Here is an 18834-nt window from a genome sequence, read left to right on the forward strand (position 1 = left end):
ATAAAGAGGTGAAAATAATAAATGTTTTTCTTTAAATATTTTATATTATCTCTACTTTCTAAGCATTAAATTAAAGGGAAGTAATGTGATGCACAGTATTTTTTGTTTTAAAAGTGGAGTTTTTGAAACCTTATATTGCAATGGCTGTTGGAGGGTTGGCTTATACAACAGTTAAGCATTTAGACAGAAAGATTTCTCCTGCAATCAAGTTCTTACCGAAAAACATTTATTAAATTATAAGATAGATTCAAATACAATAATAGTTAAGCTATTAAAACTCAATCAAAACTAATTTTCTTTTAACAATAATAAATATTTGTACAAACAATAATAAAAATTAAGGATAATATATATTTTCACAAATATAATGTTAGTAAGGTTGTTAAAATTCATTTATAACTTTTATTTAAGAAAAATATAATTGTAGGGGTGCATTCTAAAGGGTATTTGACTTTATTTTTTTCCTTAATCACACAAAATGTCATTTTTGGTACCATCCTGCAAATCTTTAATACTCCATTCTTTAAAAAAATAATTATTACGTATGAATCAATATTTTTCCATGCAGAATGAAATGGAATATTAGGTTAATCTCTAGCAAACTGAATTAAATTCTTTAAATTGTCCGAATACCAAGAATTCATCAGATTCAGAACACCAAAAGAGCGAATACCATTATTTGAAAATGAAGGATTAAAAAGTGACATGAATTCTAAAAAGTTCGTAATATTTGATCCATCGATCATATTTTATTATAAAAAGTGATGGAAAAATCTGCGGATATTTCTTAAATTATGAAAAATTATTTCTTGCTCATCTTTTCAAAATGAAATTTTGTATTTAATACATTTTTAGTGTAACTCGTCGCCAAAAATATTGGCACCTATTTTACACCAAAGTCGAGTAATCACTTGATGTGAGGTACGCGTCACCATTTTCGATAATCATTAACACTGAAATTTATACTTATAGCAAAATAAAATACTCGTAAGAGTCAATAAAGTTATTTTTTTAATACAATATAAAGTAAGAAGCATTGATTTAGAACGCCTATACACTAATTCTTAAAACAAAATTTGTTTGTAAATCAAGCATATGCGTAGTGAGAATATTCAGACAATTTCGAACTAGGCTTGGTAGAATGAACGCGCATCGAAATTATACAGTATAAAATCATTTATAGAATCCAGCTTCGATGAAAACAAACTCTCACCAGCTCAATCTGGATTGCAAGCAAACTACACAGTAAAAAATTACGGATCAAATAACGAAAAAAAAGTACTGGAACCAAGGTAGCCCGTACTTCTTACCTTAAAATTTATTTTAACCGGAACATGTTACGGAACAAAGGATCTGCTTTACCGTAATTTTTACAATAATATTTGCCGTAAAATCACTAAATCATTCTAATTAAATAAATATTAATGTAAAAATTATAGCATAATATTTTACGGTTAAAATGGATTTTACAAATGATGCACCCAAAGTGCTGGGACTTTATACCGTAATTAGATCTGAAATTTCTTACAGTGTATTGGTAATGCTCTACTTTTCTTTCTTGAATTTTTGATATTCAAAGTGCGCCATCATTTTTGTTTTCGGAAATTAAAATAACTCTGGTGTAATGTGAAAGCGCGAAAGTTAGGTGTGAACTTATTCAATTTTAAGTATTTAAATTCCAATCACACCCTTTAAGTTGTAGATGAACACTAATTTGGTTTTGTGTTTTACCTCTGAAAAAAAGGTTCTTTCACACCATTTATTTGGGTTGTTCAACATTATATTTGGAGAGATTGTTAGCAATGTATGTTTTTATATTTTTCTTTAGCTCTTCAATTGTTTCTTTTACAAAATTAATTTTTAAAAAAAATTACCTTGAAATCAGTTATAGTACAACAAAAACTACATTAATTACATACATGCTGTAAATTTGATAAAAATTGAAAGAATTATTATGTTTCTGTCATAAAAAATATATCATTTAAAAAAAAATATTTTTAGAGGCTTATTCTATTCAAAGGGCGTCAATAAAATCGAATTTCATCCATAAGATTTCGATTTTAAAAAAAGAAGAAAAAGTAAGATGGTGATCAAAATCTTAATTTTCTTTCTCCACCTTCAGCCAACGAGATGTAAAAATTACATGTAAAAATTAGCAAAAACTCAAAAAATTTAGTCAGAATTATTTCAAGTCGCCTAATGATGTTCAAATGTAAAGTTCGTAAGTTATTCTTACGATCTCATTTTATTTGGATTCATCAGTTAAAAGAAATTGTGTTAACTGCATATTGAAATGAAAATGGTTAGATAATTATGTGAGTTCTTGTCACGCAATGGTTGTTCGACCCAAATTATTACAATAATTTCATTAATATTAATGAGAAAAAACGGGAAACGAATTCTGAATGATAAATATGTATACGATTGTTCTTAAAATAACGAAAATCTAAGTTTGATATTTCTAATCTGAAATTTATTCACATCCTAGCAGAATCTTTTACTCCTTTACTTTATCCGATGGAATAATAAATAATAAGTGAAGTAACAACCTACCACTCGAAATAAGTAGACTTAAAGAATTTTTTGCGTTTTATAAAATAGTAGCACATGCAAATATTTACATGTAATAGTTTTAAAAAAAATTCAATTTCCAAAGAAAAAAATTTCAACAAAAATTTGTACTCCCGAAGAGCAATTTTCAAATCAAGCTAAAAATTTTTTTATTATTCACAATTCAGTCCTTGTTGTCAGGAAATAACATGTATAAAGTTTTCTTTAAATATTTACACGTTATACGTAATGTAATATTTCGCAATTCGTTCAATTTTAGAACAAAAAAATTCAGCAAAATTTGCACTTATAAGGCATGTATCAGAAGTGCAATTTTCAAATCAAGTCGAATTTTTTTGATACAATCAATTGTTTTGGTTAGGAAATAATATATATGAAGTTTTTTTTTACCTATTTAAGTTCATTTGCGGAAATTGATTTATTGAAAATATAAATTTAAGCTAAGTAATTTGTAAAGAATCACAAAAAGTTTGCCAATTTACAACGAATACAGACGGAAGAATCTCTTTGAAGATATTTAAAAAAATATATTGTAGATTTCAAACGACTTCTCGTTCGAGTTCTGATTGAAAAAACAAATTTTATTTTAATCAAATATCTGTAAAATGCAGAATTTCAAAACAATGGAAATGTTAAAAACAATAGAAATTTTATTCTTATTAATTTTATTCTTTTAATTGAAGCTTTTGAAACACATATATTAAAGCTTTCGTTATACACTGTTAGGAATTTTTCGGAAAAAAATGGTTAAATAACAATTTATTTAATTGTCATTTTAACCATATTTGAACAAAACCGTCAAATAACAATAATTAAGATGGTATTCAAACTGTTAACTGTGTAAAAAACGGCTTATTAACTGCTTTCATCTTATACGGGGAAGCTGCAGAACTAAAAGAATACGTTACTTTCATTTACTCATCGAAGGCAACCCCATAATCTGTTTAACTATCTCTAATGTCCAGTTAAATCTCATTTTTGAGGTTTTGAAACCATGCCAGTTAAAATTGGCTAAAAAACTGTTGAGTTTTGTATTCAGGGTTTGTTAACCATTCTAGTTATAAAACGGTTTCAAAAGAATAAAGATAAAAAAAATCATTACCGTAAACTTTATGGTTAGTTGGATAGACAGACTGCTGTCAATTATTTTACCATAATTTGAGAATAAAAATTACAACAGTGGAGAGAAAAAGGAGCCTCAAATTAAAGTAACCTTTTACAGTTAACATAGTTCTTTGCCTGAGGGACCATTAAAACTTGACGACTTATTCAAGGTAAATATTGTAGTTCTTGAAATTTTTTAACTTATTAGTTGCTTCGAATTAGGCAAAATAAATTTACACATTATTTCTTGATCTGAAGAACTATCTGAAAATAAAAATTCAACTTGATTGACAATTTTGGTACTTGAATGATAATTTTGGTTCCTGAATTGTCAGACAAATGAACTATTTTAGAATTTCGTATTTTCATTTCTTTTAGAACTTTATATTTTACCGTTTCATGCCATATAAGCCAATTTCCATTTGTCATATGGAGAACAAAACTTGACTCATTGAAAAAAAGCGACCAATCTGTAGATGTCCAGTTGCGATACTGGCGTGTTAATTCCAGCCTTCGTTGTCAATAAACAGCAGTCATTATAGAGTCCTGTACTCACAAATGTACCGGATGGAGCCGTGGGAGCTCGGGAGATAGAGTCAGAATGAGGTGAACCGGGTTCGAATTCCAGCAATGGCTGGTTGACACGAATCCGCACCCGGCTTACATCGACCGCAGTACTGACATAAAATATCCTCAGTGGTAGACGGATCATGGGTTAGTGTCTCCTTGTTGTCAGACTTACCCTGGGTGGATTTCGTGATTTTTCTCACCACGTAACGCAAATACGGGTTAATTCCCTCAAAAAGTTCTCCACAAAGGCATACTTCTCCCAATACTTAACCCAGGAGTTTCCTTGTCTTCTGAATTAGGTTCAAAATTACGAGACTACAGCGCTGAACATTGGTAGCCGTAAACTCAAAAATTGGATCGGGTGTTCAATGACGTTTACAAAATTATAAAATAAAATAAAGATATAAAACTTATTTCAACTTAAATTCCTCATCTCATTGATCGCTGAAATTTTTTAACGTTTTTATAGTTATGCTGGATTATTTTAAAGTGTAGTACTGTACCTTAAAATAAGGATACTCGCTCGTGATAATTCGCCGTAATTTAGAAGCATGCAAACCTATTAATCTTTAGCTATAACTATACTAGCCACGCGCCAGATATGTAATTTCATTCGGGAATATAAATTGATGCGCAAATGCGTGATGCATTTATAATATGTTTCTGAGGGAAAACGCCTAAATGATTCATTTTCCACGTAATGCGTCTAAATTGACAACAGTTTGTCTTCTACTTACTGTATCTTGAAAGAAAATATCTAACGTGGAAAAAGTGTCATGGAGCATTTTCTTTTACATTGCTTATTAATTTTAGCTTTTAACTTAAATTGCTGCTCAATATCAAACATTTAATAAAGAAAATTAAAGAAAAAGTAAAGCTTTGCAAGAAAAAATAAAGTCAGTTGTAAGACGTGAGGGCCATGGAGACCCAATGGCCACAAAAGCTGACCAAGCTTGGTCTTGTGGCCATTCAATTTCAGGAGCCCTGAATTTCGTAAAATCTTAAAAACAGTATGAAAAGAAACATGTAAGAAAGTAAAAAAAAAGCATTTCATAAATGTGTTATTTTCAGAAAAAGAAAATAAAAATATTTTTACTGGATATTAATCTTTTGAATGTCTGATTTTGATTTTAAATTAATGAATTTGTTTTTATTTTTATAGAAATAAGATATTTTTAAATTTTCTAATTGATTATAGTATTTAACTAAATTAAATGATTTCATGGTAGTAAAAGCTTTATTTCTTAAAACCTTCTAGCAAATTTTCGTGAGCATAATTTAATAAAGCCTATGACTATTTGAAAGTATAAATATTTAGCTGACGAAATTGTTCGGTTACTGGCTTAATTTTTTTTTCTTAATAATTTTTTCTGAGTAATATTTTCCTAACTATATAATTTATCAGTACGATTTGCATTCTGGAATGAAATAGCTCTAAATCTAATTAAAATCGGTATAAAATGAGCAAAAAAATTTAATACTTATTTACGTGAACTTAGTTCGAATAGGGGGCTCCAAAATAATGTTATCATTGGTCCCATTTTTTGTTGATGTTTGGGTTCGTTTAAATATTTTGAAATATTCTATAGATTTGCATATGAAAAGAATAACAATATTTCTTTATGCACAAATATAATGACTAAATATTTTCGTCCATGAGTAGACAATGCATATAATATATAGTTTTATGAACACGGCATTGCTAAGTCTAGATTTAATTCAGAGGAGAAGTAAACTTCTAAATAAAAATTTTTGATATTCATATTGAAGCGAGCTTTAAATCGTGCTAAAATAAATTTAATTGAGACTGCTCTAAATTTTATACAAAATTACGAATTGTTAGCAGCTTATTACAGCTAATTATTACGAATTATTACATCTAATTACATTAAATTTACTAAAGCCCTCAGGATTTAAGAGGCTTTATAATTAACACGAATTCAACTCACTATGGGGATATTTTCTTATCTATATCGTCCTACTGATATTGAAAATATCTTAAAATGACTGAGCTTGCTGAAAGTAAATTGACTTGTGCGAAAATCGACTTACTAAATGGCGAAGCTAAATTAAATGCGCTAATTTTGAGCGACAAAAAAAAATTATACATAAATATTAATTTGAAAATATAATTATTTCTCTCAGTTTAAAAAAGGAAAATAAATAATGGCGCATCAAATGCATTTTAAATAGTATTTTATTTCGTCATCTTTTTTATTTATTTAATCATTTAATTCATCATACGATATAAAATACATAAAATATATAAAATTTTCAACCGATATAAAATAAAATTTTCAACCGATTTTTAAATGTTGTTAATGCAATAAATCTCTTCTAAGATTCCTTAGTGAATTTAAAAATAATATTTTATCCACGGAACTTGGAAATTATTGGTATCAAATCTAAGATAAAATGCGTTTTGAAAATTAGAGCCTGTATTAACGGTTAAAGTAAACAATAAATATAATGCGGAAATCAAAAATGCATTTATTTCTTTATCTTTTATTGAAAGTAAGATTATATATTCCTCATGAAGCGATTTAAGGAGGAAGCATTTTCTCACAACCTGAGTTTACATAATTTTTATTAAAAGTATAAATAATTTTAAAAATATTTCTGTCAGTGTTTGCTTAATTTCTTATTACTGTTCATCTCGGATATCTTTAAAGTTCTTTGAATAGAAAATGTTTATTCAGTTGTTTCCGTTTTAATAATTTACAAGAAAATAGTTCTAGATTATATTAAACGATAAAAACAGATATTTGTTTTCAATTCGAAAAGTAAATGTTGCAAAGAAAAAAATAATACATTCATGAATTCAGTGTAAAACATGTGAATAAAGGTTAATTGTTTTGTTTTTTATCTATGAACTATATTTGAGCTGCATTTGTTAGCTAAAGGTGTTTACTTTGAACAAACATGTTTTTTTTAAGGAAAATTTAAAGTTTTCAAAATAAAATTCGAAATTTTTCGTGCTTAATTGCATTAAAATTTATTGAACTACCGTTACAGGTCTGTTTAATGAATTTTTAAAGAATGATTCTTCTTTAAATATAGAAACAGACATGCAATAAACTGTAAATTGAGTTATTTATACTCTGAGGAAAAAAGTGTGGCTAAAATTACTAAAATATGGTAAACTGTACACATTTTTGGCTCTATGGGGATCATATTCTGGGGTGTTTCACAGACCGTCGCAGATAGCCCATGGTTCAGCTCCAGTGCGACGTAGCTAAAAGTACATACCTGTCTCTATACACACCAAAACTCACGGTAATTTTTACCGTAGTGCTTCAGTAATGACTTTTGGCAACTACTACTACTATTCCTACGACTATTACTACCAGTATTATCAAATTAAAGAAAAATGTCACAAAAATCGGAAAAAAAACAACACAAAGAGATTGAACCTGCTACCTCTACACTTCAGAGAATTTGGAGGAAGAACATTATGAGAAGAACAATGGAGGCCCCAATAATGTATTGTTGCTTTACTGGAAATAAATCCTAGAGTCTTCCTCACCGTATGGTACTTCAATTTCGCTAACCGCTCTGACGCGTGGTTATAGTGGAATCGAATCCCGCTGTAACACTGTGTGTATATTCTTGATGTCTTTCTTTAACTTGTATTTTTTGGTATTCAATTTGAAAATAGTTTTTAAGCTATTTCAGGTATTTAAAAAGGAGCCCACATATGTATGCGAATAAATAAATAAAACCCATAACCCCTTAAAAGAGGCATAATACGGGAACCATACCTTGATCTATCTGAGTTCAATATCCTTAAATCACTTGAAAGCATCATTTAGGCTAATTTTCGTTCGGTTCTAATTAAAAAAATGCTAGGGAAATAAATAATTAACTGTCAGCTAACTCCTCTCAGACATTTCAATATTAGGAGATTAAGGAAACAGTCTTTAAAGTGCAACTTATTGTAAAACATTCGCATAAAAAATTTGTAAAAAGTGTTACATTTACAAGTGACTGTTTCAAGCTTTTTGCACATCATTATGATTCGTCGCATTTGAATAACTTAAAAAAATAACGAAAGAAACTTGAAATAATTAATATACATTCAGAACATTGTGAATAAAATTTCTATAAAATGTTAAACAATTTATTTTTTTTTAACAATATTTCCGAGCTTGATCTTGAAAGTGGCGTAAGTATAAATTTTGCAAGATGCTTTAAAGTGAGTGAGTATTTCTAGCATTTAGGAGAAATTGCGCAACAATTTCTTCGAAACTATACCGATAATTTTTTATATATTTATTCTATTTAAATAAAATGATATAATCGTATTTTTCAAAGCTTAGTACTTTTCAATAAAATGTTTATGAATATCGTGTATTGAATCTTTGCGACAAAAATGCTAGAATTCTGTGGTACGATGTTTAATATTGATTTCTATAACTAAATAAGCATTTTCTCTCGATATTAGCTATCGACAAGTTTGTCGACCCATTAATTATTAAATAAAACTAAGTAATCACAACTCTTGATTTTATTTTATTTTCTGATAATTAAATAGTTTAATTATTTTCTAATCAAATCTTTCAAGCATAAAAATAACGTGAATCATAAGTGTTAATTAGAATTTCTGACAATTTCAGTCATTAAAATCAATTTAATGATCTTTTTTGATGCTTTTTGAGCATAAAATGTTTGAAAACAAATTATAATTTAAAATTTTCCTTTACAAATTAATTAAGGACTTAAAACTTATCTTTCAGTTTCAATAAGGGTTATTAACTTTAGAATTTTTTAGCTACTAACTTTTTCTTTTAATTATTTAACTCAAAACTTTAATAATTTTGGTAACTGTAAAATAAGATAAAAAGAACTAAAGTATTTTTTTTTATAAAAAAGAAGAATGAAAATTTAAAAATTATAACTAAATTGGGTAATTTATTAAAAATTGAATAACTAGAATTAATGGTCAATATTAAGGTGAGATATGAAAATTGAACCTATAAAAATTAACTTGAATTGACCTGAAAAAATAACCCTGACATCTAAAAAGGGAATCGAACCCATAAAAATTGAATAACTAATTAAAAAATTAAATAATTATTTAAAAATTTGAACAACTAATTAAACAATTGCATAATTAATTATAATTATAATTAATTACAAATTTATTATTATAATGATAAATTTATTATTATAATAATAAATTTATTATTATAATTATAATTTTAATTTTAATAATTTTATTAATAAAATAACAATAAATGTTTGGGAAATTATTAAAATTAACTTTTTTTATCAAATGGAATTTAATCAAAAAAATACCTGTACTTGCTCAAAAATTAAGAATTATACTAGATTTACTTAATTTATAATATTTCATTGGAAACTTTTCGTAAGTATTTATGTGATACTAAAAAAGATTTTGCTTTTGAATCATTTTTTTTTATAATTCCAAACTGTATTCAATACAATATTTTCAATTAGTAAAGGTTTTGGTCACAATATTAAGTTCAATATAAGTATCCCAAGACAGATTCATTGTTTCAATTTTGTTTTGATGGTTCCCGATTTTAGTTTTAACAAAGAAAAACTTTGATGAATTTTAAGTACAAAATGTTTCAAGCACAATGTAGTGGGTGCGTTTCTAAAATGGAGCTATTAAAGACCTCCAATTATCCCAAATTTTGAGTTTATTCGTTTACGTTTAATATATAAATTTTATAAATATACATGTTTTTATTATTGGATGTGTTCTCCCACAGATCAAGAACACAGAGATACTTAATAATGTGAATTTTATTTGATTATCACGCTGTGCTTGTGGAAAGAACTGTTTCCAAAATACTAATTTTTTCTAAATATATATTGTGAATTGACTTCGAACATTTATAAAATTAAGCATTTTAAAATTACTTAGTTTCCTTTTCACCAAATTAATTATAATTTTTTTTAAATTTTTTGTACAGGTTATCCACATGACTCTTCTAAGCCGGCTAGAAGCTAGAAAAAACAGCAACATTCGTAATGGTGAGAAATCAGAATGGCAAAACCAACAAGAATTTCAAGAAGCTCAACTTAAGAAGGATATGACGCATATGTTGGAAACTATTAAACAGAGTAGTGTCCTTGATTCCAGTGGTGAATATCGAATCATTAACTTTGTAATGCGAGCTGAAAGTTACGGGGTAAAAAACAATGTTCGACAAGACTTGAGTCTAGTCACGCAAACTACCATTAAACATTTAATTCATCTCGAATCAATAGTTAGCCGATGGCATGGTCCGATATCCGTCGCCATTTTTAGTCTGACACAAGACATTCCACTTGCCATTGACGCCATATTGAATATCAGACGTTGTGTTCCAGCAACCAGAACAAATACAAGTTTTCACCTAGTCTATCCATTAAACAGCCCTTACAATAAGGCACCTTCTCCTCAACCAGTAGCCCTAGATCCATGTGAGAATATGAAAGATAGAATTTCTAATTTTAAAATATCAGATAACTACGCTCACGGTGTTCCATATCCTAGTAACCTTTTAAGAAATGTAGGCAGGCGCAACGCTCTAACGGACTTTATATTTGTCATGGACATCGATATGGTACCAAATGACAATTTGTACTCCGATTTTATGGAATTTGCTGCGACGAATAAACTGTTCGTAGAATCTCATAAAGACGATAAAACTGTTTATGTTGTGCCTGCCTTCGAGATTAAAGAGGGTATAGAAATACCACAGGACAAAACAGGATTGCTTCAGTTGTTAGAACTAATGGAGGCAAGGCCTTTCTATTTTGAAATGTGTTGGAAATGCCAAAAACACACGGACTATGAAACTTGGCAGAAAGAACCTCCAAGTCCAAAACTTGCTGTTATATTTGAAGTTCTCTGGCGGGATCCATGGGAACCATTTTATATAGGACGTAATGTTGCGCCATTTTACGATGAACGTTTCAGGCAGTATGGCTTCAACAGAATTAGCCAAGTAAGAAATAATTTTATTCCTTATTTAAATTGAAAACAATAAAGCAAATTTCCAAATGCTTGTTAAAGTTTGATCAAAAGAAGTAACTGTTTTCTCTCTTTGTCGTAAAGCTTATCGAGTTCTTATATTCATGCTACAGAGTCTAGTTCAGATAATGTCTTTTTTTATTATATCACTTTAAATAAACAGTCAATCTATACAGTGAATGTGCTTAAATGTATTCTTTCTACACCTCTTCACTTCGTCGGGAACATAGGACTATTGTCTTGCCTCTCCATCTCACCCCGTTGATGGCCAACGGGCTACAAATTTTGTTCATTGTCTTTAATTAATTTATAACATTTCTCCACCATTTGGCTTACCTCTTTTTCATTTACCACCTTGGGATGTATTGTTGAGCACCTGCTTTATTTTGAATTTTTTCCAGTTTTCTGATGGAGTGTCTGATCCATTGCCATTTGCATATCTATTAGTTTTTGCTTACTGATTCTGAATAATTCATTGTTAGAAGTTTTGCAAAACCATATTGTATTAAGAATTCTTCTAATACATTTGTTGGTAAAAGCTTGTTCCGTATTTCAATTTGTTACCAAATTGTACCAGATTTCTGTACAAGAGTACTGATTTAACATTTAAATTAAATATTCTTAATTTTGTTTCGTTTGATATAGTTCTGCACTTCAAAAATTTATTCAAAATCACGAAATCACTGCTTGCTTTATTCAATCTGTTGGCAATACCTCCTTTGCCATTTGTGATACTTAATTTACTTGGATTAATTTTTTTATATTTTGAACCCAACTGAAACGAAACAGGGAAACTTTTATGTTATGTCATGGAGTAAACTCACTTTTTTAGGACGATTGCGTCAGAAATATGCTCCTCATCTTTTGGGCGAGTGCAACTATATATTGAGCTTCGTTAGATAAGAACATTATTCTAAAATAAATAATAATTATAATTCAATACTTGAATGTAGATCTATCAATAACATGCTCACAAATTATAAAATTGAAGTTAAACAGTAGCATTCAGCTCTTTATATGTTTTATTTAATAGCATATCTTAGAAAATTTATGCCCAAACAGTTACATATTAACATATTTAAATAACAGTAACTTTTACTTCAAATGAAAGAAAACTGAAAACCTGATGCTTTGAATATCATAAATAAAACTCATATTTTGGATCACTGTTTCATGATGTTAAAGTTGATTAGCTTTTAATTTGTATGTTTATTTCTTTTTCTCTGTTTATGTATTCTAAAAACACTTCTTGCTGAATTTATTCATATTCATTAGAGAATATATTTTGAATTAATTAATTTTAAGGATTCTGTTTAACTGACGCGAGTTTTCTCTAAATACTGAGTTTTGAGACTCTTGAAAATAATAAAATAAATGTGCTCAGTTATTTATAAAAATATAAAATCAATTTTGTTGGCATTATTTCTTTATAATTGAAAATTTTCTTAAAATTGCCAACTAATAAAAACTAGATTACTTTTCTATTTGCTTTTCTAAATACAATTTTAAACATTTCAAAAATTTAATAATGTATGAAATATTTTGAGAGCTTCTGTGTGTTTTACTAATAAAAAGTGAATATAGTAAATTATGAAAATTCTCCTAAAAGCGTATTTGTCAACCTTTATATATTTTTTTTCCAACTAAGTTCGTCAATAAAAGAATTTCACCCTTTATAATTGAAAAAAAGCCTCCTCCCACACACTATTCTAACTTCTTTTTTTTTTTTATCAGAAAGCAATTTTTCAAATGTTCTTAGAAATGATAACTTTAAATTAGAAACCAAATAGAGGTTAAAAAAAATCACAAAGCAATATAATCCATTTCCCTCTCAAAATCCTGGTCTTAGTAAAATAATCGAAAAATAAAGAAATATTTCTGCTAACAATTTCGGTGGATATTCTTTCCAACTCTATGTATATACAACAAAAATGACAAACACTAAATGAATAAAATCATAAAGAGGAAAAAAAGCAATTATCTTTTGAAAGTAAAATCCCCCTGGGTCGAAGAAAAGAGGGGGGTGGAAAAAATATAAAAAGTACCCCAAAAAGCCCAAAAGCAGAAACAGTTACCTTTCTTTTCATAAATCAAAAGCGGGGAAAAAACCGGAAAAGAAATAACCGGAAACAAAAGCGTAAGCATCAAAAAATTCGCACAGACTTACCTTACATACCTTTTCAAAGTTATCAGTCGGTGACATCAAAGGAAAAAAAAAGGAAACTAAAAGAAAATATCATCCTTTCCATAGCTTCTTTCTAATACCGTTTAAATTGAACTGGAAAACAGAAAGGATGAAAATTTTTTGTTCTTTGTTTTTCATATTTTTCCTCTAGATTTATCAGGATGCTCTCTTGTGAATAGGTTCTTTTCAAAAATTTTTACTTTGCACTTCTTTTCATTATCTTTCATCACGAAGAATAAAGAAAGAAAACTGAAAAATAATATACTCATAAATTGACTCCTTCAATATGAGAAAGAAATTTAAGAAGAGGAAAAAAATTTTAAGATTAAAAAATAAATAAATAGAATACACAGTGAAGGACTTGAAAATGCACTTGATTAATGTTTTTAAAATTGTTTGAAAAGTTTTGGGAGTGAATACTGGACAAACATTTTTAACCTTGCTGCTTTAGAGTTGATATAGAATTTGAGTAGAAAAAAACTGTGTAAAAAGTTTAAGAATACTTTAGAATAGGCTGTAGAGTTAGTTTAATAGTTCTATTATGATTCAATTTATTCATTTTAACTAGGTTTAATAAACTAAATAACCTCGAAACAAAATTGCTCATATTTGTTAATGCAAAAATTTTGAATGTTGTATAAAAAAATTTTTTTTTCATAGCTGAATTTTATTTATTTGAAGTAAGAAATAGAAAAAATATTTTTTTTCTCTGTTTTTTTATATCTTTCCTTGATTTAAATGAATTCTTGAAAGCAGGTTCCCGTTTTAAAAAAAATACTTTTCTTTCCTTTTCATTATTACTTTAGAATGCCTAAAAACTCTAACTATAAATTCTAAAATTATGAAACAATTTCCATAAAAATGCCTTTACATTTCTATTTCTTAATGCACTTGTTGAACGACAGTTCATTGATTAAATTGCAAATAACAAACAAAATTTTTTTGGAGTTGCAAAATGACTATGCAATTAACTTTTGAAAAAATAAAATAATCGCATTATTTTATAGGCCTATACAAGGCTTAAGCTTTTATTAATATACAAGACTTACATAATAACGCATGAAAATATATGTAAACTACATATCCTTTTAATATGTTTCAAAATAACTTCTATCTGATGTAATCTGATGCATCGGATGTAAAACTTTCTGAAAGAACTTTCAATTTGAGAAATTTAGTTTCCATTAGTTTTTAGAAATAAAGCTCGTATTTGGAATGCTCTTCAATCAATTCTGATATTCTTAATTTCTAAAAACGTCCTTAAATATTGTATTTTCCGCTCGAGCAAAATTTTAATTTTAGAAAGTATTGCATAAATATTTAAAGATTTGTTTAAAGAGTAGATTTATTTACTGATTTGCACAACTTTGGCAACCAAAGTTGTGCTAAAGAAACAAGATTTCAAAGTCATTAAAAAAATTTTAAATGTCAAAACTTAAGAGCATTACAAACGAGAATTCCGAATGTTGTTTCTGAAAATTTTGCATTCTGGATCTGTCGTGGAAATTAAACCCACAAATTGGGTCAACTCGTTTCATATAAGAATTAGTAAACAGATAAGATTGTGCTCTCTCCGAGCATTGGTCTTACTTATGAGTCAAAACAAGCATAAAATGAATTTTAAGAAATATCATAAAAAGGTGCGTACATTAGATTAAAGGTAATCTGTTAAAACTAATTTAAACAGTTTTTAATTCCGATCATTTTATAAAATATTTTTTATTAGATTTTAGTACTATTAATTCATTGTTATTTTTAAAAAAAGAGTTTTGTAAAAAACGAAAATGTGTAACTAAATATAAGTTAAAATAAAAAAACGACAATCCTTAGAAAATAAGAAACTTTTGTTGTTGCAATGCTTTCAGAAACAAATATAGTAAAAATCAATTAAACTAACGGAAGCAGAAAAAAACATAGGATTTTAAAACCGAACGTGTTAGTTTCGATTCGGCTAATTATTTTTTTCCTCAAGAAAAATGTTGTTCGCAGAGCTCACTGAAAGCAATTACAAAGAAACGAAATACCATCGATTGAAACAAAATCTGCCATTAAGGGTTAGAACTTGGTAAATAAACTTTATTTCTTTAAACTAAAAGAAAGTACTTTTTCGTGCTAATTCTTGAGTGTAAAAAAAAGATAAAATGGTGTTCAAATGAAATGTAATATGCTTTAGGTTCAAACTGTTATGAGTTTTACGACAAAACAGTAAAAAGTTAAATACTGTTCTAAAATATTATGATAAAAATATATACTGTTCATATAAATTGAACATCATACCCTATTTTCTTATTAAATGGATTGAAATGCAAATACATATTAGTAAAAAGTTTTAATTTTGAAATAAATTAATGGAGAATATTACAGTATTTCTATGTATTGAAATGCAAATACATCCTAGTTAAAAGCCTTAATTTGAAATAAATGTATAGGAAATATTACTGTTCTTCCATATATTTGACGTTGTTGCCTCTTGCCTTAATATGGTTATTGTCAAAGTTGAGCGCAATATTATCACAATAATTACATGTATTATATGTTGCTCTTCAGAGATCATTGAAATTAAGGACATGCAAATCAAACACATAACCTTAAAACTTTAATCTCTAATTAAATGTATTGAAATGCAAAAACATACAAAACATACAAACAACAAAGATTTAATTTGAACTAAATTAATGGGGAGTATTATAGTAAGGTTACAAATTACCTTCTATGAAATCAAAGACATGCAAATCCGACACATTACTCTGAAACTTTAATCTCCAATTAAAAGTCTTGAAATGCAAATATATAATAGTAAAAAGTTTTAATTCGAAACAAATTAATGGAAAATATTACTGTTTCTATATGATGGTGCCTCTTACTTTTACATGGTTATTGTCAAAGTTGAGTGCGTGCAATGTTTTCTTGTTAATAGTATGTTTTACGTAATATTATCTTCTATGGATTATTGAAAACAAGACCATGTAAATCCATTACTTAAATCTATTACAATACCCTAAAAACTTTATTCTCTAGTTAAATGTCTTGAAATGAAAATACGTATTAGTTAAAGGTTTTAGTTACTAAAAGGTTTTAGAAAAAGGTTGAAATAAATTAATAGAAAATATTACTGCATTTTTATTTCTTTGACGTTGTTGCCTTTTACCCTTATATAATTATTGACAAATTTGATTGTAATATATACTCAACTTAGAAGTTAGATTGAGGCATTACGTTAGAAGTCGGCATTACTTTCTAAGAAAATCAAAATTCAAACTCACTCTATGTCGTCAGATTAAGTGTCAATTATTACCAAGACTAATTTATTAATAATAATTAAAAATTTCCCTGATATCCTTTCAACATTCCAAATATGCAAATTCAAAATCCATTCGAAATCTGTGAAGGAGAATTTAATTATAATTAGAATGAAGTAGTTCCGAAAAGTTAGTTTAAGTTAGTTCAAAGTTAGAATAGTTAGCTAGAAATGTCAATGATTTAAATGCCACTTTCGGGGGGAAAAGGGGGCTGGGTATGAATTTCCTTAAAATAACTAATATTTTTCTTTTGCATTTAGTCTCCTAATTAAGGTTCGCATTTTATGATTTCTGAAATTTTACGCTCCGTTGATTGATAGGAAAGAATTGTTAGTCGTTTTGCTTTTGTCGACAAAATTTACCGGGAATTTCCGTAAGCACAGCTCTTTATATATCTTTATAATCCTTTTAAAAAAAGAAATCGAAAAAAGTATACACTTTTAGGATCATAAATAAATGTTCAAATGTTGAAAAAATTTCACCGTTGAAGAAAAAGAGGGATAAACGAAAAGTCAAAATTGTTTAATTCAGAACTGTATACTAATACTATTCACTAAATTTGATGAATTTTAAGACACTAGCAGTTTGCAAAATATATTCTTCAAAATTTTTGGTAAAAGTAATTAAAAGCTCGAGAATTTTATCCTTTTAAAAATTATTTTGTGTTTTATATATATTGACAAATAGTTAAATCTGATAACTTGCTTATCATATTAACACAAATACAAGTTGCATTCTGCACGAAGAAAAAAATTCTAGTAAAATTACCTTACGGTACGGTAAAAATATTTCTGTTAAAACAAAACTATAAGTTTGGTTAATAAATTTAAAATATACAGTATTTAAACTATTCATTTGGTAATTTTTCCATTCATAGGGTAATGGTTTACCAGAAATTTTGGTTTTCCAAATTGAAGTAATTTTTATCATACATTAATCAAAAAATACAAAACTTAGAAGTAAATTTAACCGAATAAATGGGTTTTTTTTCTGCCATGTAAGATATTATGCTAAAATTTCCAAATTTTACCCCATTATCCAAATTTTAGCACATAGCTTGGTAAAATATAAAACCATATTTTTTATACAGTTTCGGCAAAAGTTACCTAGCATTTTGGTGTACCCATAGAAACAGAAACATAGTAAAATTTACCTTATTTTGGTAGTTTTGACCATGGTTTTTTTCTCAACGTGATTATCACATTTAATATATTTTTTTAGTATTTCTGCGAAGAATAGAAAAATATTACTAATCGTATATAATATTTATGCAGTAAAAAAAGCTATCGAAATCTAAAAGAACACTGCTGAAAACGGATGGTGTACATAACTTCACAAACTGTTTGATTCCTGAATGAAACTTAAAAGTGTTTCTGTTAAGTGTCTTTCAACTCAATCAAATAGATTCTTTTAAGTATTTTTAATGCGTCGTTTTAAATAGTGATTTGTTTGATTTCGATAGCGTTTCTCTGTTTTCCTCCTATTAATTTTAATTTCTGAGCCTCTATGTAAATACTTATTGACTGTAGTTTTGAAAAGGATTCTCAAAATATATGTTAAATGCAATGATAACAAAATGCCGTGTATGTTTAAAATGGACAGATTTTTGTAAGTGTCTGGTATTTTGTAAGGTAGCCTTTAAAGGTATATAATATATGCAGTTATTGAATGCAGTTACGAACTAAACCTATTAAACAGAGCCTTTTATATAGAACATTTATCCAGAAATCATTCTAATAGAGACATTTTTAAACTACTGTGACTTGGAAGCATAAACTAAATGATTCAAGGGGAAATTTTATTTTTGTGGTTAAATAATTATTTTTCTAAGTTTATTTACAATAATATGTGCTTTAACTTAGCTGTTGCTCTGTAAACATCCTTAAAAAGCAAATATTTATTTATTTAAAAATTATGAATGTTTAATAAATGCATGAAATGGTACTGCCGGACTAATGGTTTGACGAATTATTTCCTGCCAAAATATATTATCAATAATCGTTAAGTAAAATAAAACAAATTCGAGTAAACAAGTTAAGTATATTGGTTTTTCTAATTGCTTTTTCATATTTTTCTGTTTACCTTTAATATTCATTTTAGAATTGGATTGAAGAAAA

At 27.5% G+C, this 18834-nt stretch overlaps 1 protein-coding gene across 1 annotated transcript in view; it reads left to right on the forward strand.

Annotated features, from left to right (window-relative positions):
- Positions 1-18834, forward strand: part of LOC107446207 (beta-1,4-glucuronyltransferase 1-like) — a 198527-nt gene that overhangs the window by 16158 nt on the left and 163535 nt on the right. Inside the window, exon 3 of the mRNA XM_016060800.3 lies at positions 10188-11207. Coding sequence (XP_015916286.1) covers positions 10188-11207 — 1020 coding nt within the window. The remainder of the gene's footprint in view (positions 1-10187; positions 11208-18834) is intronic.

This window comes from Parasteatoda tepidariorum, chromosome 3 (assembly GCF_043381705.1).
Source record: "Parasteatoda tepidariorum isolate YZ-2023 chromosome 3, CAS_Ptep_4.0, whole genome shotgun sequence".
Classification (NCBI taxonomy): domain Eukaryota; kingdom Metazoa; phylum Arthropoda; class Arachnida; order Araneae; family Theridiidae; genus Parasteatoda; species Parasteatoda tepidariorum.